A 22,549-nucleotide genomic window follows, 5' to 3' on the forward strand; every position below is an offset into this window, starting at 1 on the left:
AAGAAAGTGGCCGTGGGATTGCCCTACTGGCCATTTGGGAACTATCACTTTCATAAACTGGACCCTGGCTTTTTCAGTCTTTGCTCTGGTTCAGTAAAACTCCACGCTCAGGGAAGCCTTCCTAGCTACTTCATTGCATTCTTCCTTTTTATGAAATATGGTTTTTGTGGTGGTGGTGATGATGGGAGGGGGGCTTTCCCCCCAAGATTCATGCTTCAACTTGTTTGGGATGATAGTTTAATGTTAATATATAGTATTATTATCTAATTTATTAGTTGCAAGTTTCTTTGAATATATGTTATATAGAAAGTTTTATAAACTAACAATAATAGCAATACATTTTTTGTGTGTGCCATCAAGTTACAGCTGACTTATGGCAACCCCTGGTGGGGTTTTCAAGGCAAGAGACATTCAGAAGTGGTTTGCCATTGCCTGCCTCTGCATTAAAGGTAAAGGTCCCCTGTGCAAGCACTGGGTCATTCCTGACCCATGGGGTGATGTCACATCCTGACTTTTCCTAGGCCGACTTTTGTTTTATGGGGTGGTTTGCCAGTGCCTTCCCCAGTCATCTTCCCTTTACCCCCAGCAAGCTGGGTACTCATTTTACCGACCTTGAAAGGATGGAAGGCTGAATCAACCTTGAGCCAGCTACCTGAAACCGACTTCCGTTGGGAATCCGTTGTGAGCAGAGTTTGGACTGCAGTACTGCAGCTTACCACTCTGTGCCATGGGGCCTCTGCATTACAACCCTGGTATTCCTTGGTGGTCTCTCATCCAAATACTAACCAGGGTCAACTCTGCTTAGCTTCTGAGAGCTGATGAGATCAGGCTAGCCTGGGGCTATAGCTTTGGTTCAATGTTTTCACTTACCTCATCTCAGTAATCTGTACTGTAAAGGACCGGGTAATTCCTGACCCATGGGGTGACGTCACATCCCGACGTTTACTAGGCAGACTATGTTTACAGGATGGTTTGTTATTGCCTTCCCCAGTCATCTACACTTTACTCCCAGCAAGCTGGGTACTCATTTTACCGACCTCGAAAAGCTGAGTCAACCTTGAACCGGCTACCTGAAACCAACTTCTGCGGGATCGAACTCAGGTTGTGAGCAGAGCTTTTGACTGTAGTACTACAGCTTACTACAGGCTCGGTAATCTGCACTGCCGATCTGTATTATTACTTCCCATGCTACGGATAGGGGGTTATAGATCTATAGATTAGAGAGGGATTCTCTGTGTGGTGCCCATGGGTGCCACGGCACCCGCCGACACCTTTCCTGGTGCCCACCAAGAGTTTTTAGAAAGTGGGCAAGGCCAGTTTGAGTTTTTGCCCAGCAGGGCTGATTGGCCACTGGAGATGAAATTGGCTGTGCAGATCTTTCGAAACATTGCTTCAGCAGCAGCTGCCACCACAGCCCTGTGTGACTAAAGATAAGCTGTTTGTATGCAAGAAAATATTTGTAAACAATATGTTCATTTTAAAAGGCATCCTGTTAAACAGAGCTTCTGCCTGAAATGTTGAAGAGCTATTATTAGAGTTATGCATAACTTCACTCCTTGAAATTTTGTGACTGGCCCTGCCTCCTGCGGCTGCCATTTTGTGGTTGCACCCACCACACTATGTCAGAATTTCAAAGGGGCCCGCAAGCTCAAAATGTTTGGGGATCACTGGAGGCTCTCTAGTGTGTTCATGGATGATCTATGGGGTCTAAAATGGGTCTAAAATTTGAATGGGGGCTTCCCGGTCAGATTCCTAGCCGCTATATGGCAACATCTTTTTTATCTACCACAATGAAATACAATGGTCATTTTCCCAACCCAGTCAATATGACTGATGATATTTCATTAACGGAGTTCCAGTAATAGGTACCTAAGAGCCATGTATTCTAACACCTTTTAAAATAAGGGACACACTTAGAAAACTCCATAAAGGATAATGGTTTTAAAGCTACCTGACAACCTGATGCTATTTAGTTTTGTTAATTGGAATCCTAATCAATAGCAGTATCACTAGCCCAAGAAGAGATCACAATAAAAAACAGATCTATTAATAAGCTATTGTGATCAAGCCAGTTTCCAAAGCAACTATGTTAGCCTTTACATGCCATGCTAAACAGAGGTTCTTGGGCAATTATCCAACAGCTCAACAATACTTCTCATAATCTGACATACTTTCAAAGTAATGGGTTGGATCTTGTGATCTGTTACTGGAAGGTGTTCACAGTTGTGGATCTTTCCTGTGTTCCCTTCCCCTCAGCAGTCCTTTCCAACCCTGGGAAAGTTAATTCCCAGGAATGCAAGATCAATGTTGAGTTAACAGCCACAGAGATGGGGAAGTTACAGTGAGGGTGAGGAAGGGGAGAAGACAATGGGAAATATCCATGATCCTTGTGTTTCCTGACTGTGGACTCCAAGCCAACATGAGGAGACACTGAATTACACAAACGGGGGACCTGCAATGGAAAGGGAACCCCATCCTTGCTTGGCTGCCACCTCTCTGGGCTGCTCATTCACTGGCCAATCTGTCCACCAACAGTGCCTTCACCTGCCTGGCTCATGTGGAGGTCATGGTGGCAGCTGTTCTCGCTTTCCCTCCCTTCTCTCCTGCAGTGCTACTGCTTCTGGCTCATGCAGTCATGGCAGTGGGAGCTCTGCCTCCTCCTTCCCTCCCCTGCCAGCTCCCAAATATGCCCTCCATCAGCTGATTCTGATGTGAAGAAGGTGGGCGAGGCAGAATTCGGGTCTGCTTCAGGGTCACCCAGGTTGGGGGCAACTGGCTTGTCGGCAGCTAACCCCCCACTGGTAAGTCAGTGGCACTTGTGCAGACAACTGCTCCCCATTTGGGTTGGGGTTTTTTCCGGTAATCCCCTCTCCCATTTGTAAAGGTTTGAAGAAAAAGTTTTATTTTGTGTAAATGGCCCCAATCTGTGGATATAATGATCCACATTTGGGGCCATGTTGAGAATTAGCTATAACAAAAAGAGAAGCTGAAAGAACTTGCAGGGGGATCCCATTTCCCCCCACTTTCCTCTTTCCCTTTCCTGAAAGCTTCATATCCTCTTCCTATTTCCTTTTCTCCTTCCCACCCAGCCCCCCATCTTTGGCCAAATTTATATTTATTTACTTAATTTGTAGCCCACCTTTCTCCAAAATGGGAACCCTAAGTACATCAGTCTCCTCTCTTCTGTTTCAACCTCACAACAGCTCTGATAACATGTGACTGTCCCAAAGTCACCCAGTGAGCTTCCGCAGAAGAGTGGGGATTCAAACCAGGGTCTCTTAGATCCTAGTCTGAAACTCTAATCTAGGGTTTCCAGGTCCTACCTCTCCTCCGGCGGGAGACTTTTAAGGCACATCTCAAGTGGCATAAGGCCCCGGAAGTCCCTCCTCTCAAGAGGCCTTATACCACTCAAACTCTTAGTTTGAGTGGCATAAGTCCCCTTGCGAGGCGGGACCTCTGGTTGTAAACTGGAAGTGACCTGCAGCGGTGTGTACGTGCCTGCACGTTTGTCCCCCAACTGTCAGCTGGTCGACGGGCAAAGGGGCAAATTGCCAGGGGTTTGCCCGCCACCACCGGGCACCTGGCAACCCTACTCTAATCACACTGATTTTCATGTGGTGATTGTGGTTGAATGCCAATGAGTAGCCAGGCCTGGGTTAGCAATGTGAGTTGCATGGTAGCAAGCCACTTGGTTACTTGCTGCAAGCCCTGGCCCCTCAGAGGCCAAAACAGCACTGGAAAGGGCCCTGCCTTTTACTGACAGAAACCAAACCTGGAAGACTGGCAAAACTGTTGTGGTTTCCTAGCAGCGGCCTCTGAGGGGCATTCATTTCGTAAAGCTGCAGTTGCTGCTTCTGTTATTAACCCCTCACTGTTTTTGTTTGTTTGTTTTTCAGATTTTTCTGCAAACCTGGGGTTTTCCCTCAGGTTTGTGGAAAGTAGGGCTGTTGATTCGGTTCGGCCCGAACTGAAAATCAGCCGAATTTCCCCTGATTCGGTGGTTTTTAGTTCAGGAGGAACCGAATTCAAAACTGGCGGGCAACCGGGGGGGCCGAATTCAGCGAGTTCGGGAGTTCGTGAATAAATTCGGCAAATTCGGGGCCGTCAGTAAGCAGCATAACCGTCAGTAAGCAGCATTCTCCTCCCCCGGCCAATCGGTGGCCAAGCTGGGTCTTCTTCTGGCCAATCAGTCAGGATTGAGTACTGGAGGAATCAGCTGATGTGCGGCCCGGCCAGGGAGAGAGAGAGAGAGAGCGAAATCCTCGTGTGTGTGTGTGTGTGGGGTGCTTGTGCACATTTGCTCCTTTCTGTGGCTGCAGGGGGTGTATTTTTTGGGGTAAAGACACAAAACTTTCAGTGGAGCTTCAGATGAAGCTTCTTAAGATACCCCCCAAGTTTTGTAAACATTGGGTCAGGGGGTCTCGAGATATGGGCTCTCCCCCTTTTCCCTCCCCCCTTTTTCCATTTATGTGGCTGCAGGGGGCGCTTTTTTGGGGATATAGCCCCCAAACTTTCAGCATAGCTTCAGACAATTATTCTTAAGATACTACCCAAGTTTTGTAAAGATGGGTTCACTGGGGGCAGAAATATCGCCTCCCCCCTTTTCTCTTTCCGTGGCTGCAGGAACGCATTTTTGGGGGTGCAGATCCCAAACTTTGAGCGGAGTTTCAGACCAGTGTTCTTAAGAGACCACCCAAGTTTTGTGAACATTGGGTCAGGGGGTCCCGAGATATGGGCTTTCCCCTTTTCCCTTTCCCCTTTTCCCTATTGGGATGAATGGATCAGCCGATCCTGTGTGCATCTCCAGAGCAAAACGTCCCGTGCCTAATTGGAATCATCTTGGATTACAAGTCCAGTCCCCAGCCCCTCCTGATGGAACAGAAGAAAGCCACAGTAAGACCCCTTTGGGGGCTTTAATCTATAATTTTTCTCCTGTGTATGTGTGTGTGTGTGTGGGGAAAGCAGAGTCTGTGTGTGTGTGGGGAGGGAGCAGTTTCTGTGGGTGGGGGGGAAGCCAAAGGGGGCTTTCGTCGGTTCTGCCTGGGGTGTGTGTTCCCCCTCGAGTCTCTCGCTCCCTGGTTTGAGGGGGGAGGTTTCAGTTGTGTGTCTTCTGGTTTTCCCTGTTGCAAAGGTGTTGTTTTACAAGGTTGTGTTGTTTTGCAGTTGCTTTGCAAACGTCTCAGCTGTTGTCGGGGCTGGGAGCTTTGTGCGTGGGCGGTAAGCTCTGCTGAGAGATGCACATTAAGGGTGGGGGGACCCCTTTCAGGGCCCATATCTCAGCCCCCCCTGACCCAATCTTTACAAAACTTGGGGAGTCTTTCAATAAAAGTCCTTTGAAGCTCTGCTGAAAGTTTGGGACCTCTAACCCCAAAAATGCCCCCCCAGAGCCGCGGAAAGGCGCGATTGTGTTTTTAATGGCTTTATTCGGTCGAATTTTTTTCCGAACTTTGAATTCCCGCCGAATTGAACGGATCCGAAGTGGGGGAATTCGGACTTCGGCATATCCCGAATCTAAACGGGCTGAATTCGGCCGAATCCGAACTATACCGAATTTTTTTTTAATTCAACAGCCCTAGTGGAAAGATCTGTCTTTTTTGTTTATGGCTCAAGTCTCCGGATTTAAGTATTCAGCAATGGGGCCATGTAGAAAATTAGATACATTGATGATGACTGCATTGGATTAGGGTGTTGATGCCATTATTGGAAGCACCCAAAAATGCTGTTGCCCAAGAAAGCCAAAAGTGGCTTTATGGTTAAAATAATTTTTTTTCCATTGTCCAGGTACTACATATGCCTTGATAAAAGGAATGTTGAGCTTCCTGAATCCAAGAAGCACAGAAATGATCATCATGTTGCTCCCACAAACTGTGCTGACAATTTCAGATCTTGAACACTTCCACCTCCACCCAACTAAAGTTACTTGCAACTAAATCAGATTGCAATTTAGGACCATGTAGAGGAGATGCTGGGAGATCAATGAATGGATCTACTGATCAGTTTGTATTCGTAAATGGCAACTGGTGGGGTGGGGGGTGGGCCACACAGAATGGAGCATTTTCTAAACCTCAAATGGCCCCTCAGAGCTGCTATATACAACAATGGGGAAGAAACCTGTATATTTCCCCTATTAGGGACAACAACAGCTCTGGAGAGCCATCCAAAGACATCTTTAAAAAAAAAAATTATGTCACAAGAGGCAAACCTCATAGTTCTCCCCTCCTCCACTGTAACATCACAACAACAATCCTGTGAGTAAGTTAGGCTGAGAGACTGTGATGGGGCTAGGTTGCCAGCTCCCAGTTGGGAAATACCTGGAGATTTTTGGGGTGGAGCCTAGGGTTGCCAGGTTCCTTGTTGCCACCGGCGGAAGATTTTGGTGGTGGAGGCTAAGGAGAGCTGGATTTGGAGAGGGGAGGGACTTCAATGCCATAGAGTCCAATGGCCCAAGCAGCCATTTTCTCTAGGTGAACTGATCTCTATCAGCAGGAGATCTGTTGTAGTAGCAGGAAATCTCCTGCCACCACCTGGAGGTTGGCAACCCTAGTGGAGCCTGAGGAGGGTGGGGTTTGGGGAGGGGAGGGACTTTGATGGGGTGTAATGCCATAGAGTTCACCCTCCAAAGCAGCCATTTTCTCTGTTGCCTGGTTATCAGTTGTAATAGTGGGAGATCTCCAGCTATCACCTGGAGGTTGGCAACCCTAGATAGGCCCCAGGTCACTTGGGGAGCTTCTATGGCAGACTGGGGAGTTAAACCTGGTTGCTCCTGGTCCAACACTCTAACCACTTCACCACACCAGCTCTCTCATCAGCTTTTAAGGAAAATTGAGAACATTGAGAGATATTAGATTTGTAGCTCCTGCAACTTGTTTGGTTGGGCCCTAAATATGTCTGTCTGCCTGTCTCTTGTGCTTCTGACTGCAGTGTACTCACATTATAGAGAGAACATGGTAGACAGTGCCTGGTGCAAGTGCCTCTATCCCTGACAAGGGTGCAAGGAGATGTTTGCATTGGTCCAACCCAGCAGCCATGCTAGGAAGAAGACTCTATGACCTACAGGACAGTGACTGCAATGACAAATAGTGCAACAGCAAGAAGAGTTATACCCTTCTAAGTCAATGGGATTTGGGTAAGGATGTTAGTAATATATTTTTAATGTGCTGCTTCTGAAGATAAATGAGTCATAACCTTATAAACAAAATATTATCTTCCATTGACAGAACAGATGGTTTCCAAAACAAAAACTACAGTAAAATAATAGGATTAAGCGTATCTATAAATTGGAAAAGGAAAAAAAAAGGTAGTGGTGGAGGGAAAGCAACACAGGAGTTCTGGTTTAAGTTACATTTCTCAAAACTTGGGGCTTTAAGAAAAAACATTCATGTCATTTTGAAGTTCTTTTCTTGGCTATACTTATAATTTGATTTCTTACTCAGCATAATGCAAGTAGAATTTCTGAGCACAGGAAACCAAAGGAATGTAAAAATTGCTCTGATTTAGCATAAAATTGCTTACAGTATAAATTATCCATTGGTCTATTTTGTGCTTTTCATGTCATGCCCATTATATTTTATAAGCGGCTTTGAAGTGCCAATAAAGGTTTTCCAGTTTAGAGCAGGAAAGGGACAGTCTGAATTCCCACGCAAATCTTTCCTGTAAGAAATCAGATATGACATTCACCCATCTCTCTGCTGAGTCTCCTTTCCCCCCTTAATATTCACTAAAAGCTACGGTTTCTTAGGGCAAAATTCATGAGCTGCTCGACCTGATCTCCAACATATATTTTTTTATTTTTTCACTAGCAGTAGGAAAGAGGACAAGTCCAGTAGCACCTTAAAGATTAACAAAATTTCTGGCAGAGTATGAGCTTTCATGAGCCACAACTCACTTTTTCAGATACTTTATAATATTTTGTATTGCTACATAGCAGCCATGGACAACAGGAATTCAGATTGGGCTCTGGAACATGGAGCCTTCCAGGCTGTTTTCCCAAACTGATATTTGCCCGAGTGGAGGAAACAGATAAATCAGGGTAAATTGGGTAAAGAGTCAGACCATTCTCACCCACACTGTGGTCCCAGTTTGAATTCCCAGCTGCTACTTAGCAATACAAACACATTTGGCTATCTGTTCTCAGATTGTCCATTTAGTTTATTCCTTTGAAGATGCTTCTGCTTCAATTGTATGCATGTTCAGAAGTAAGTCCCACTGAGATCAATGGGACTTACTTCCGAGTAAACGATCTTAAGGATAACAGCTTGATAACGAGTGGGACGATCCAGTCTTAGTCTTTGCTTATGAGCTATTTTAGTACTATGTTAATTTGTTTCTCTTCAAACTTGCATGTTTCATATCCAGGGGCAGATTCTCCTTCCATAATCTAGGAATGCCTACTCATATTTTCTTACGTCATAATAACTCTGGACTGCATTCATGAAAGCTTCGTCGGCAACAATCTGAGTTTCTCCATTGAGGAAGGCTTGAAAACGATCCTTGACAGTCTGGAGCTGCTGTTTGCTTATCTGAAAAACAGTAAGGATACAAAAAATAAACCCTTTATAATATTTATTATTGTTATTAATTGTAAAATTTTAAAGCTATATAACTCACAACCACAGGTTCTCAAGGGGTAGGGTTGCCAACCTCTAGGTACTAGCTGGAGATCTCCTGCCATTACAACTGATCTCCAGCCAACAGAGATCAGTTCACCTGGAGAAAATGGCCACTTTGGCAATTGGACTCTATGGCATTGAAGTCCCTCCCCTCCCCAAACCCCACCCTCCTCAGGCTCCGCCCAAAAAACCTCCCGTTGATAGCGAAGAGAGACCTGGCAACTCTATCAGAGGGGTTAGAAAAATCAAATATGACACAATAATAAAATAATATACTCTCTACTAAAACAGTTCTATCATTTCCAGAGGAGTACCAAAAAAACAAAAACAAAAACCAACCATGCCGCAATTAAATAGTCTAAAATAATGATGATGGTGATAGCAGCAGAATTCACTGGAAGAATTACAAGTCAGCTAAAACACTAATTAAAACATTAATTCTCACCAGAATTATGCAGATTGAGGCATTTAGATTCATGGTCCAGAAAAATAACTCCATACCCCCCCCAACACACAAAATAAAATCTGTAATATGGGGAATTATGCAAATGAACCAAATTTGCATACATTTTTGCACATTGCATAATTTGTTCTGCCTCTGTTAGCCATTTGAGAAGGGTAACTAACTATGAAACGTATTAAGAGCTAAGTGCATAGCATACAGCAAGTTCTACTTTCTTTTACTGAGTATGCCCATGTGTTGTTTTTTGAATCTCCACAGGCATAAGGATAAAAATATTTTTAATAATGAATGATTTGTCAGGTTGCTGAATTCCATAAGAATGTAAGAAAGGCCCTGTTGGATCAGACCAAGGCCCATCAAGTCCAGCAGTCTGTTCACACAGTGGCCAACCAGGTGCCTCTAGGAAGCCCACAAACAAGACGACTGCCGCAACACCATCCTGCCTGTGTTCCACAACACCTAAAATAATAGGCATGCTCCTCTGATACTAGAGAGAATAGGTATGCAGCATGACTAGTATCCATTCTAATTAATAGCCATGAATACCCCTCTCCTCCATGAATATGTCCACTCCCCTCTTAAAGCCTGAAACAGATACCAGACTATTATGATGATGTTATGCAATCACAGATGTGTAGAATATATATTTCAGTAACTAAAATGCACAGTACAAAGGTTTCCCAGAAAAAAGACCCATTTCATGACTCACTGTGTATTGCCATTCTTTCTGTCAGTTTTCAAGAGTTCCAAAACTGACATTTATTCTATTACCATTTTCCTTTGGTGGACTGTACAATTGCTGCAGCGACTAGCAGTACTCTGCATAAGAATGGGAGCTGACAGAAACATGATCCAAACTCAAATCCCTGCCCTACGGCAACACTGTTATTTGAAACCACACTCTGGTCTCATCAGGAATACCTCTGCAACCGAATAAGAAAAATGGCACATCTAGGGACATGACCTTTGATGGCAAAATTTAGAAGTACAAGTAAGAATATGAATAGGCTATAAGAGTTCAAACAGCAAAAAGGCCCTGGCACCATTACAGTTACCTCTTGTCACAATAAAAAGTGACTAAATAAAGAAGAATGATGTGCAACAGAACACACGGGGGCCATACTAGATTGCAACACAGTAATTAGGGCTGGTGGAAATAACAATCTGAAGCTCAGGAAATACCAGATAATTAAATCAATAATTTTCATTCGCTACGGGATGAACTCTAATAATCTGAATTAATTTTAGGGGAACAAAGTCTAATTTCATCTACTGAGAACCAGTATATGTTATGAGCAACAATAAATGGCACACAATCCTGCTCTTCCCACACAAAGAACAGTGGCTCCCACCATGCTGGCACTTATCCTACCTCTCCACTGAGCAAAGTTTGAAGCCTTCCTGTAGCCTAAGGAGACCTCCAACTCAAGTGGCGGATCTCCCGCCAGCAGAGGATGTTATGCTGGAGGAAGGCTCTTCAAACCGGATCAACTTCTAGCCTATGGAAGAATACGTGCCATTATGTATATGCTATTACTAACCTAACCAGCTTTAATTGCTCCAACTGTACTTACATAGGCTTGTTCACCATGATGGAATCATAGAATTACAGAGTTGGAAGGGGCCACATAGGCCCTCTGGTCCAACCCCCTGCTCAATGCAGGATCAGTCTAGAGCATCCCTGACAAGTGTTCGTCCAGCAGCTGCTTGAAGACCGCCAGTTAGAGGGAGCTCACCACCTCCCTAGACAACTGATTTCACTGCTGAACTACTCACTGTAAAAAAAAAAAAATGCCTAATGTCCAGCTGGTACCTTTCTTTCCATAATTTATGCCCATTATTCCTTGTGCTGTTTACTAACTTGGTTTTGCATGGCAACTGATTTTTATTTTCATATTATTTAAAACATCACATAGTAGTTTAGGCTACAGAACAATAATTCTAAAAATTCTCCCTGCTTTTTCAGTTCTGGTAAATTCAAGTCCAAAGCATTTTTCTATCCGGAACCCTTTTTACTGAAGACTGGTTGTCCTGCTTTGAAAGTGAATGATGTTGGCTGACATTTCCGGGAACTTCTTGCTCATGAATTAAGCACTTCATGGTGCACTGTGAAAAATAATCCTTGGAATTTTCCTATTTGTGGAATTGTTTTTGAAAAAAATATATACACTTTGAACACTGAGGAGGTGGAAAAAAACAACAGCCCTCACATCCTGTATACAACAGCATCTAATAAATGTTCCTTTGATACACTTTAATGGTGTTATTCTATTTCAGACTGCAAAATAGCAGGCACTTATTGATCTCCCTCACCCTGTTTCAACAGCTACCAATGTTCTTAAGAAACAAAGTCAATTCCTAAGAGGAAATTAAATTGCTTTCATATTCCATTTAGCTTTTGCAGTGCCATGGTAGCAGCTGACTGGAAATAGCTTCCTGTCTGCCATAAGCCTACATAAACAAATGCATGCATGTTTACTCACTTTCACACACCCTGAATAATGCACTTTCAATGCACTTTGCAGCTGGATTTTACTGTGTGAAACAGCAAAATCCACCTGCAAATGATCATTAAAGTGCATTGAAAGTGGATTGAAAGTGGATTGAAAGTACATTATTCAGCCTGTGTGAAAGCGGTATCAGTCATATGGGGTGGGGTGGGGTGGGGGGGGGAAGAAGCAACGCAAAAGCCCTTTCTGTGACTGATGCCCTTTGTGCATCTTGCAGAAGGCTCCGTTCTCTCCACCTGTGTAGCTGAGCATCCTCAACCACAGCTTTGATGATTACCGGGAACTTAGCTGTCTCTCATCATGCTTTCAGGTGAGGATTATACCTTTGCAACATCCTGATTCTTATCTTTAAGACCCTAACAGTTTGGAGCTGGGGTCCTTGAAAGACCATCACCTCCTGTGCCGTCCCAGCATGCCAATTAAGATCGGCCACCCAAGCCCTGTTCTGCACTCCCACCTTCAGAATTAAGATGGGTAGCATCTAGAGAAAATTGGGGGGAGGAACATTAACAATTTGAGATTTGCCGATGATACTACATTACTGGCAGAAAATAGCGAAGACTTGAAGCGACTACTCTGAAAGTTAAAAGAGAAAATGCCAAAGCAAGACTGCAGCTGAACATCAGGAAGACAAAAGGAATGACTACAGGAGAATTACACAACTTTAAGGTTGACAATTTAAGGCCAAATTTTGCCGGATCCGAATTTTACCGAATTTTTTCCCCCAGCAGCCCTAATTCCAGACCTTTGACCATTTCTGGACGCCCTCCTCTGAACAGGATAATAATACAAGCATTATGTCAATGTGCACCATGCATTTTTTTTTCTCTTTACACACAGCAGCAGTGACAATTCTGAAGTATTGTTGGTCAGATATCTGACTGCTGGATGCTCCCCTGGAAGATCAGCACACGGCACACAGAATGACATTTACAGAATGGTTTGGCTAGATTGGGAGGTCTATGGCCGTCTCTAGCATGTGCAGCTGTGTTTCTGTTGGCTTTCTAAGCTCACAGTTCTCCCATATCTGTAGGGCATGGAATGACATAAAAGAAGCCTAGAAAGACACACCATCTGCTCTCTGTTCTCCAGTCCAACCCAACTAAGAATTCCACAAAATCATTGTCCAACAATAATGGGGTAGATCCTGCAGTTTCTACAAGTGGGGGACACTTCTGTCAGTTGGAAAAGGTGGACAATTTTTGGTAATTTCTGTGCAGACCTCTCCTCCTTCAACACCGTGCTGTTCCTGCGGGTCCACTGATCCTGACATAGAGGATTATGGGGATCTTACTAGGGAGAGGGAGGTGAGAACATTTGCTTATGCAAATAGTGCTCTTCCTTTGCTAGATCCAAGCCTTCAATCTCCATTTCATGCACAAACTCATAGTGAGCAGAGATGATGTAATGGTGAACAGGATTTGTTCCTCCACTCCTACACATAAAGTGAGCTGGGTGCCCTTGGGCTAGACACAGTTCTCTCAGAACTCTCAGCCCCACCTAGCTCACAAGGTGTCTGTTGTAAGGAGAGGAAGGGTAGGCTACTGTAAGCCATTTTGAGACTCCTTACAGGGAGAGAAAATCAGGGTATAAAAACCAACTACTCCTTCTTCATTGCAGGCGCCAAGCTTATGTCTCTTGTAAACTTGAATTATATTTACAGCTAAGAGCTCCCCTACACATCAGCCGACTTTAAGAGTATTCAGAACCTTGTTCTCAAAGATCATCACTCCTGCAAAGTATATTCAACTGGGATTTTGAAGGGCCCAAGGCAGCACATTTCTCACTTAGTTACCTTCAATAATGTGTTTACAAATTGCATGAAAGCAAGCCAATGGAATAGGTCCTTTGCTGAAATCACTTGGATGAAATCGATGCTATATATCAATGTCCTTTGCAGTTCTTTTTTGTAGGAGACTGGGTCAGGTCTACTGCACCTAGTGCAGTACTGAATAACTTCAGTAGATTTACTAGTACTTGATACAAAATTTTGAATCGGAATAAGGTCCCCAAAAAGAAAGAGGTGAATAGACTCACAGATGCAGAACACACACAATACACGTTAGATAGCATGTGTACCTTATTGATTTGATGCACCTTGTTATCATAGTGCCCACCAAATTCCTAGGGTTATATGTGTATTCTGTCCCATTGCAACAATTTCAAATCTGTACCGAGAAAATTAATTCTATGTTTAGAATAAATGGTGCAGACTAGGAAATGTCCATATTTTGCACAATACACTCCACTTCCTGAACCCAGTCCTTAAAAAATTCAGATTTTTTTTGCAAGGACAGGATGAATAGGAAGAAGAAATGGGAGTAGGAACTGAGAATACAGGGCTTGAAAGTACTCTGAACAAAAGAGTATGTGCACGAGGGAGCACTATGTGAAGCACCACTCCTTGATCACTTGATTTCTTGCTTTATTGACCCATTTTTAAAACTTGTCTTGCTGTTCAAAATAGCTTGTAAAGTTCCTATTATTTATGATTCCATGACCTCAAATGATCAGATTCAGGAATAAACAGGATATGCGCTATCTTTATTGTGAAGGCTAACTGAAAAGTATTGTCCATTTTGAAGTAGTCAGATATGAATTACTAAGGTTGCCAGCTCTAGATAGGAAAATACCTGGAGATTTTGGTGGTAGGGCCCGAGGAGGGTGGGGTTTGGGGAGGAGAGGTACTTCAATGGGGTATAGTGCCATAGAGTCCACCTTCCAAAGTGTCCATTTTCTCCAGGTGAACTGATCTCTGATGCCTGGAGATCAGTTGTAATAGCAGGAGATCTCCAGCCACCACCTAGAGATTGGAAACCCTAACGAATACCCATCTACACACACATGGACACACGGAGATGCCTTATGCTGAATCAAACCATTGGTCTATCAAAGTCAGTATTGCCTACTTTGACTGGCAGAGACTCTCCAGGGTCTTAGGTTTTTATATCTTTTATATTACCTGCTATTTGATACTTTCAACTAGAGATGCCAGGGACTGAAACTAGGACCTCCTGCTTGCAAAGCAGAAGCTCTTCCACTGAGCCATGGCCCCTCGCCACCATTACCTAATGGCAACACTGAAAGCTATAGCAGTGATGGTTATACTACAGGCCAATTGGAAAATGAATTTTATGATTCCTATGTTTTAGCAGAAAATTACCATAATGTTATGATGCATTTATGTGGGGAGTATGTAGTCAGAATGAAAGCCATCAGTCCACGGCTGTTACAGTTAAGCAAACGACAGGCTGTTAATGTGATTGGTTCTCAAAGCTCTGTAGAGGTGTCACACAGCTTCTAGCCTCTCAAAACAGACAGGCAAGTCCCAACGAAGACACCATTCTGAGATGGATGTCATCAGTTTGAAAGCACTCTTGGGGCTAAAATGCCAACATCATATTGGAATCGCTCGATCCAGTGATTCAAGTACTCGCGGCCAATTTTCATGTTATAGTGTGACTCCAGGGAAAGCACAGCATTGAATGTAAATGTGTGGAAGCCATGCGCAGAAGTCATTTGTAATGCAGCACCCTGCGCTGAAAACTTGCAGTTGGCTGCCGCTTCTCATGTATGTATCCCACCATCCAGGATCTGATGCCCTGATTAATAGGAAGAGACCTCATTTTGCCTCTCTGCTTTGAAATATGCATTGTTAATCAGGACCAGTGAAAGAGCAGACACCATGCTAACCCATCCATGAGATGGAATGCAGCTATGGGGGAGCCCCTTCTTCACACACTTAAATTAACTGCAGCCTGGGAGAGGGGAGATTTGCAGCAAAGCACTAGGAATATAAATCTGAAAATGAGAGAAGCCTCACATGAGACAGAATAGACGGCTATAGAAATACTCCCTCTATACGCTATCAAAATCCTCGTGTTGGGGGTAGGGAGAGTTCCAGGACAGTCAAGACAAGGTCAACGTTTTCAGAATGGGAGCTGTCTTTACCAGCAGGCACATGCACACGCATGTAAGTTTCTGGCATTTCATGCTGCATGCATATTCTTTTCATTCAACCTGAGCCACAGTATGCGGGGGGCGAGAAATCTGAACGAATGAATAAGAAGTCCCTCATTCACGAATGAATAAGAAGTCCTTATGGCACAGAATTTGTACAGTGTTCCAAGAAGCTTGGAGCCATTAAAAAAAAACTTCCAACTCTTTGAAGAATGTTCCATTAGTGCCAGATCCAGGTCAATGAGGAGAGATATAAAGGGAGCTGGGGCAGCTATGAGGTGTGTGAGAGAGAAGGCTCTGAGGCAACTGCCTTCTGGATTGAAGAATGTCCAGTGCCACCTTCCCCCCCCCACTGGCCTCTGCTATAGATTCTTTAAACTGCCCACAACCAAATAAAATGGGGGACACAAATTTTGATTAAGGATTGGTAGCATGTAAGGTGCCCTGACCTGGATGGCCCAGGCTAGCCTGATCTCGTCAGATCTCAGAAGCTAAGCAGGGTCAGCCCTGGTTAGTATTTGGATGGGAGACCACTAAGGAAATCCAGGGTTGCTGTGCAGAGGAAGGCACTGGCAGACCACCTCTGTTAGTCTCTTGCCTTGAAAACCCCATAAGGGGTTGCCATAAGTCGGCTGCAACTTGATGGCACTTTACACACACACACAGCATATAAGTAGTCAAAAAGGGCAAGAGTCCAGTAGCACCTTAAAGACTAACAAAAATATTTTCTGGTAGGGTATGAGCTTTCGTGAGCAACAGCTCACTTCTTCAGATACCAGAAGTATCTGAAGAAGTGAGCTGTGGCTCACGAAAGCTCATACCCTACCAGAAAATATTTTTGTTAGTCTTTAAGGTGCTACTGGACTCTTGCCCTTTTTGACTACTGCAAACAGACTAACACGGCTACCCACTGTGAATTAACAGCATATAAGGTATGCCTTTGTCTCTTATCTGGAAACCTGCTAGACTGTGGTTGTATTTATATGTGAGGTAAATAGAGATCACTTTTCCTTGGGCATTTGACTTGACAGAAAAGAGATGAACAAGAAAGATTTATTTAACAGAAAATAAAGTAGTAAGGTAAATATGATGTGTGGATTACGTCAATATATAAAGCAAAACTGGATGTCAAGTAAATAAACCCTGAAGGGAGATTTGATTCCCCTTTCTATGGACAGGTTACTTCAGCAGGTTCAAGGCTGCTCTTTTCCCACACGGAGCACTTTCACACAAAACCAACACACCATTTAGGAATAACAGGCCCTTGACAGGATGCTTATTTGTCAAACTAAAACAAGTTTTCTTCCCTAAGCTGACCCCAAACACTAACTAAAAGCCAAATAAAAGCCTGGCTAAGCTGACACTTCTTTCCGGAGCCCTGAAATCCTTTTCCAAAGGGGAAAAAAAAGTTTTCTTCACCCTTCTTAAGTAGGGCATTTGATAAAGTTGAACCGGAAAAAAATGGCTTTTAAAACTGTAGCCGGTAATCCTGAACCCCAGCCCCCAAATTCGGCTTTTTCCCCAGGATCATTTTGGGATCACTGGCTATAGCAGTAGAAAGGGAAGTGACCCCCTTTAAAAGGGGGGGGGAACCCTTCTTTGGCACGTCCGCACAGAACTTTGCAGCGCTTTAAAATTCAATCCCCCCCTTCTGTTCGATTATATCCTGTGGGGAATCTTTCCAAGGTAAGGGGATGGGGCTTTTTTTTTTTTAAGGTAGAAGCGCCAAATTTTCAGCATAGCTGCTGGTTACTCTCGTCACAAGAATCCCCCAAATTTGATAAACATTGGGGTTCCAATGGGGGTTCAATTTTATGGTCCCCCATTTTCCTCCATTGGAAACAGTGGAGGATGGATTGGGTATCCTCTTTGAGAGTCCATAAAATTGAACCCCCTGACCCAATCTTCACCAAACCCGGGGGTTCTTCTAAGAAGCAGAGAGTTTTTCTTCTATATTACATTAGTTTCTTGGTCACAGCGCTATCCTTATGTCTCAGTCTGTGTCCCGGATTGCTTGCAATGCTGAATTAAAGACAAGGCAAAGACTGGTTCAGCTGTCTTCCACCTCCTGGACTGTCCGATGAAAACAGAAAGGAGGCACGCAGGATGGTGCTCAGGGCAGCCTGAGATGGATTGGCACTATGACATTTGCCTTAATGAACCAGCCTCCACTATGTGTGGATGGCCGCACGGTTATCTTTTTTGCTTTGAGTGTGTATCGGGAGACAAAACAAGAAGAGTTACACCCTTTGGGGAGCTTAGGATGGCACTGTAAATCTTGCTTCTCCCTTTCATACACATTAAAGTGTGTGAAATTATAATGTGAAAAGTGATGCCTTAGAGTCTTTACGATTTAGCTGGAACAAAATGAGCTTGATTGGAAGAAACAACTTACAGCAGCATCGCCACCCTTTCCTGGAAGAGCCTTGTTTGTGGTATGATTTCATGCAGGCGAATTATAAAAATAATGTCATTATCTATTGTTTACTGATATCTGCTGTACTTCAGAAACAGTGAAGCATGAACTAATAGCTACAACGTTTCAGGTGGAGGATCTTTTTTATGTGGCCCTCTGTGAATATTGTTGTAGAAGCAGCCAATTCAAGAATAGGCAAAGCAAATTAATAAGCTTCTGTGATAGCCTTCACCACTTGGAGAATTGACTTTGACATGAGTTATGAGTTCCTAGCCAAAGGGGCTTGAGAGGGCACCATTATACTGGGCTGTCGTTTGCATGTTGGTGAGTTTATTCCATGTAATTATAGTATCTTAATATGATGGATGTTTCTGCACTCACAGACTGATAGGCCTCCCAGTTTTCTCACCTTTCAGCACCTTACCAATACTTCCTGAGGACACTTTCTCTGCTGCCGGAGCAACTAACACCACTCGTCTGAAATCCATTACAAGAAGAGGGAAATGTGGTATTCCCTCTATCTCACCAAGAACAAACTTGCCAAGAGTTTCCTTATGGAAAATGGTGAGGTAAAAACACCTTCAATGAATGATGCCAAGCAACACAGAGTGAAAAAGTCAGAACGAGACAGAACAGGAAATTCTCTTCTTAATATGTTTCCTTTCAGGACAGTAACATTGGCCTCCATGGGGTCTAGGGTTGCCATCCTTCAGGTAGTATCTGGAGTTCTCCTGCTATTACAGCTGCTTTCCAGCTGATAGAGATCAGTTCACCTGGAGAAAATGGCCGCTTTGGCAATTGGACTCTATGGCATGAAGTTCCGCCCCTCCCCAAACCCTCCCCTCTTCAGGCTCCGCCCCCAAAACCTCCCGCTGGTGGCAAAGAGGCACCTGGCAACCCTAATGGGATCAGCTGTTCCCTGAAGAATACAGATAAAAGTCAGAATACAGACCAGAATGCTTGAAAATACTGTCAATGAGGCAGCTGGAACCCAAATCCTTCAGCCCTGATGGCAAATACGCCCTCTTTTCCACACACCGTAGAACAGGGGTCCTCAACATGGTGCCTGTGGGTGCCATGGCACCCGTCAACATGTTTTCTGATGCCTGCCAAGTGTTTTTAGGAAGGGGGTGGGGCCAGGTAGGGCTTTTGGGTGGACAAGACTTCTAAATGGCTGTTGGAAGTTTGCTTGGTTGTGCAGATTTTTAAAAAATGTTGCTTTGGCGGCAGCTGCCACCATGGCACAAGAATCTTTTCTGTGTGACTGAAGTAAAGTTATGACAATCACTCCTGCAACAGCCATTTTGTGGCAGCGCCCACCATGTTTTGTCAGAATGCCAAATGTGCCTGCAGGCTTGAAAAGGTTGGGCACCCCTGCCATAGGATATCACATCCAGGAAGCTGAACTTCCTCTGAGCTGATTTATATATTCAGAAAGAGCGCATGGCATAGTCCTTCAGGAATGTACCACTCCGGGCTGCAAATGTAGGCTGATTATTTGAATGTTTCTCCAATTTTTTTTTTTAAAAACCAACCCAACCAAAAAAATAACAAAAATACCCCCCTCCATGTAGAGAACTAGTACGTCAGGAAGAAGCTGCTAGACCAAACATTTTCTCCCTAACATACTGTCTTCTAATGGACAAAAAGTTATTTGGGATGGAAAAACATTCAGTCATGCAATCCTCTACCTACATTATGAAGTCTGAATGCCAAAGGTCAGCAGTGTTCCTGCAACAGCACCATAACTGGATTTCAATGGCAGGCAGGGCGTTCATCTAAGAAGTTTCATTTAAATATTCTCCCAGCCACATGGGGAGGTCCTTTTCTGTGAGCAGCTCTCGTGTAAATAGGGGAATGTTTAAATGGCCTATCCAAGCGGACAAGGCTGATCGCATGGGTTTCTTCCATGTGTAGGGTGCCAGGTCCCTCTTCACCACCGGCGGGAGATTTTTGGGGCAGAGCCTGAGGAGGGCAGGGTTTGGGGAGGGGAGGGACTTCAATGCCATAGAATTCAATTGCCAAAGCAGCCATTTTTCTCCAGGTGATCTGATCTCTATCGGCTGGAGATCAGATGAATTAGCAGGAGATCTCCTGCTACTACCTGGCAGTTGGCAACCCTATCCATGTGGCCCATAAGGGACAGACCCCTTCAGTGTGCTTGGATCGTCCCCGCCATGTGGGAGCTATTCCCGAATAAGCAACCTCTTGAAGCATTTATAAGGGCACCAGTGTCTCCAGGCTCCCATGATCACCGAGGCCGTGTGTCAGTAATCCAAAAGAGTCACTGCAGCAACACAATTACTCAAGGAGCCTAATATAATCTCAGTTGATACAGATTAAATTGATGCCCAATTTCTTCCCAAGTATATAACAAATACATCTACTCTCCTCTTTACGTCAGTCAACAAGCTTAATGAATCTGAAAGAAATAATTACACTGCCTTCCCCAAGAACCTTCCAAGTATTCTGTGCAGTCATTTGTGATGGAGTGAGGCTTTTTTCCATCATTTGGTCAATACAGAGATTTCGTCTCAAATCAACTAATGAAATTGGAATGTTGGGCAGGAGAGAGAGCCCGCACTCTTAAAATGCAAGACGACGGTGCGCCCGTGAAATTACATTTAGCTCTGAAAATTGCTTTACGTCAGGACAGGAAGAGTTGGTTTTTATATGCCGACTTTCTCTGCTACTTATGGGAGAGTCAAACTGGCTTACAATCACCTTCCCTTCCCCTCCCCACAACAGACACCCTGTGAGGTAGGTGAGGCTGAGAGAGCTGTGACTAGGCCAAAGTCACCCAGCTGGCTTCGTGTGTAGGAGTGGGGAAACCAGCCCGGTTCACCAGATTAGTCTCCGCTGCTCATGTGGAAGAATGGGGAATCAAACCCGGTTCTCCAGATCAGACTCCACTGATCCAAACCACCGCTCTTATCCACTACACCATGCTGGTGTACAAGAGACAGAGACATACCCCCCAAATATTGGTATTACGGTATAGCACCATTAGCATAAGTGATGCTTTACAGAGGCCCATAAGCAAAAGACCACCATCATTACCCTTTCCTACCCAGAGAAAGCCACAGTGTAAATTTCTTCCCTGGGGAGGGCAGAGAGAAGCAATCATTGGGTGTGGAGCAAGGGTAGTTACAAGTATAGAGGCTATCGTTAAGTTGGCAGCTCTACTCAGTAACCTTTTGGGAGGGCTTCCACGCGACTTGAGAAAGACCTTAGCCGAGAAAGACCTTAGCCGTTTCGCCCGATTTACACATAGGTGCTGTCAGCGTGTGATAAGCCGTTTTGCAGGATTAGGGGACCTCTGTCAGCAGCAAGCTAGTGATAAGATGGAAATATAACGACTTGAACTGTGAATCTCAAATTAGATATCTTGATGGCTCTGAAATGCTGGTGATGCATCTAGTGTCAGGGAGAGATTCTCATCCATCTATCCGCAGCGAACAATTTCGACGTGCTGCCCAGTTTTAATTTAGCTTGGCAGATCTTGAGGAGTCTTTTCAAGCTGCTTAGCAACTCATTTGCTACATTCCTTTCTTCCAGGCAAATTTCACATCCATTACTAGAGGGGACACTCCGTGCTTGCGAGCTTCCCTCCTTGGCAGCTACAGCCTATATGCCAAGGGAATGTCCTGGCATGGCCAGTGACTCTTTTTACAGGCTGGCTGCAAGCACAATCCTAAAGAGATGCTAATGGTTTCAGTTAGGGTTGCCAACTGCCAGGTAGTAGCAGGAGATCTCCTGCTAATTCAACTGATCTCCAGCCGATAGAGATCTGATCACCTGGAGAAAAATAGCCACTTTGGCAATTGAACTCTATGGCATTGAAGTTCCTCCCCTCCACAAATCCCGCCCTCCTCAGGCTCCGCCCCAAAAATCTCCCACCGGTGGCGAAGAGGGACCTGGCAACCCTAGTTTCAGTGGATGTTAGGATCCCTTCCCCCCCTTCCTTGTGAATTTTGGATGTTGGATTTATCAACATACATGACACATCATCCGCTTCTAAATGAACCATTAGTAGGGTTGCTAACTCTAGGTTGGGAAATTCATGGAGATTTGCGGGGTGGTGGAGCTTGGAGAGAGCGGGGTTTAGGGAGGGGAGGGAACTCAGGGCTCTGCAGGACCTTAATTAGTTCCACCAGGCCTACAACTGAGGGTAGCCGCAAGTTCGTCTCCATTGCTATCATTGCTGGCCTCCCCATCCTTCCCCAACCTGGTTCAGAGGGTCCAGTGCCTGGCCAGATCCTTCAGCGCCTGGGATTGTACCCTGTATTAGTGCTATCTTGCTTCATTGTATTTGTATTGTGTTGTAGTGATCGGGTGTCTACAATTTTATGGTATGTTTTAGAGTAGGTTTTAATTGATGTTTTCTGAATTTTAATGTTGAGCTAGATACTACATAAAATATAACCACACAAAAGAAAAGGTAACCATACAATTTCAATATTTTTTTTAAAATTCTTTGTGTATATTATTTATTAAGGTTATACTAATTGACTTTTTTCACTTCTTTCCCTTTCCCAAAAGGCTTTTATATATCTTTTACCTTGTATAACCTGCAGGGTCAGATTTAGGT

General features: G+C 44.2%; 1 protein-coding gene across 18 annotated transcripts in view; it reads right to left on the reverse strand.

Moving 5' to 3' along the window:
* Positions 1-22,549, reverse strand: part of CADPS (calcium dependent secretion activator) — a 460,327-nt gene that overhangs the window by 370,319 nt on the left and 67,459 nt on the right. For all 18 annotated transcript variants that reach the window (XM_056867190.1, XM_056867189.1, XM_056867199.1 and 15 more), the window contains exon 2: positions 8,406-8,519. In XM_056867190.1, coding sequence (XP_056723168.1) covers positions 8,406-8,519 — 114 coding nt within the window. The remainder of the gene's footprint in view (positions 1-8,405; positions 8,520-22,549) is intronic.

This window comes from Euleptes europaea, chromosome 1 (assembly GCF_029931775.1).
Source record: "Euleptes europaea isolate rEulEur1 chromosome 1, rEulEur1.hap1, whole genome shotgun sequence".
NCBI lineage: Eukaryota > Metazoa > Chordata > Lepidosauria > Squamata > Sphaerodactylidae > Euleptes > Euleptes europaea.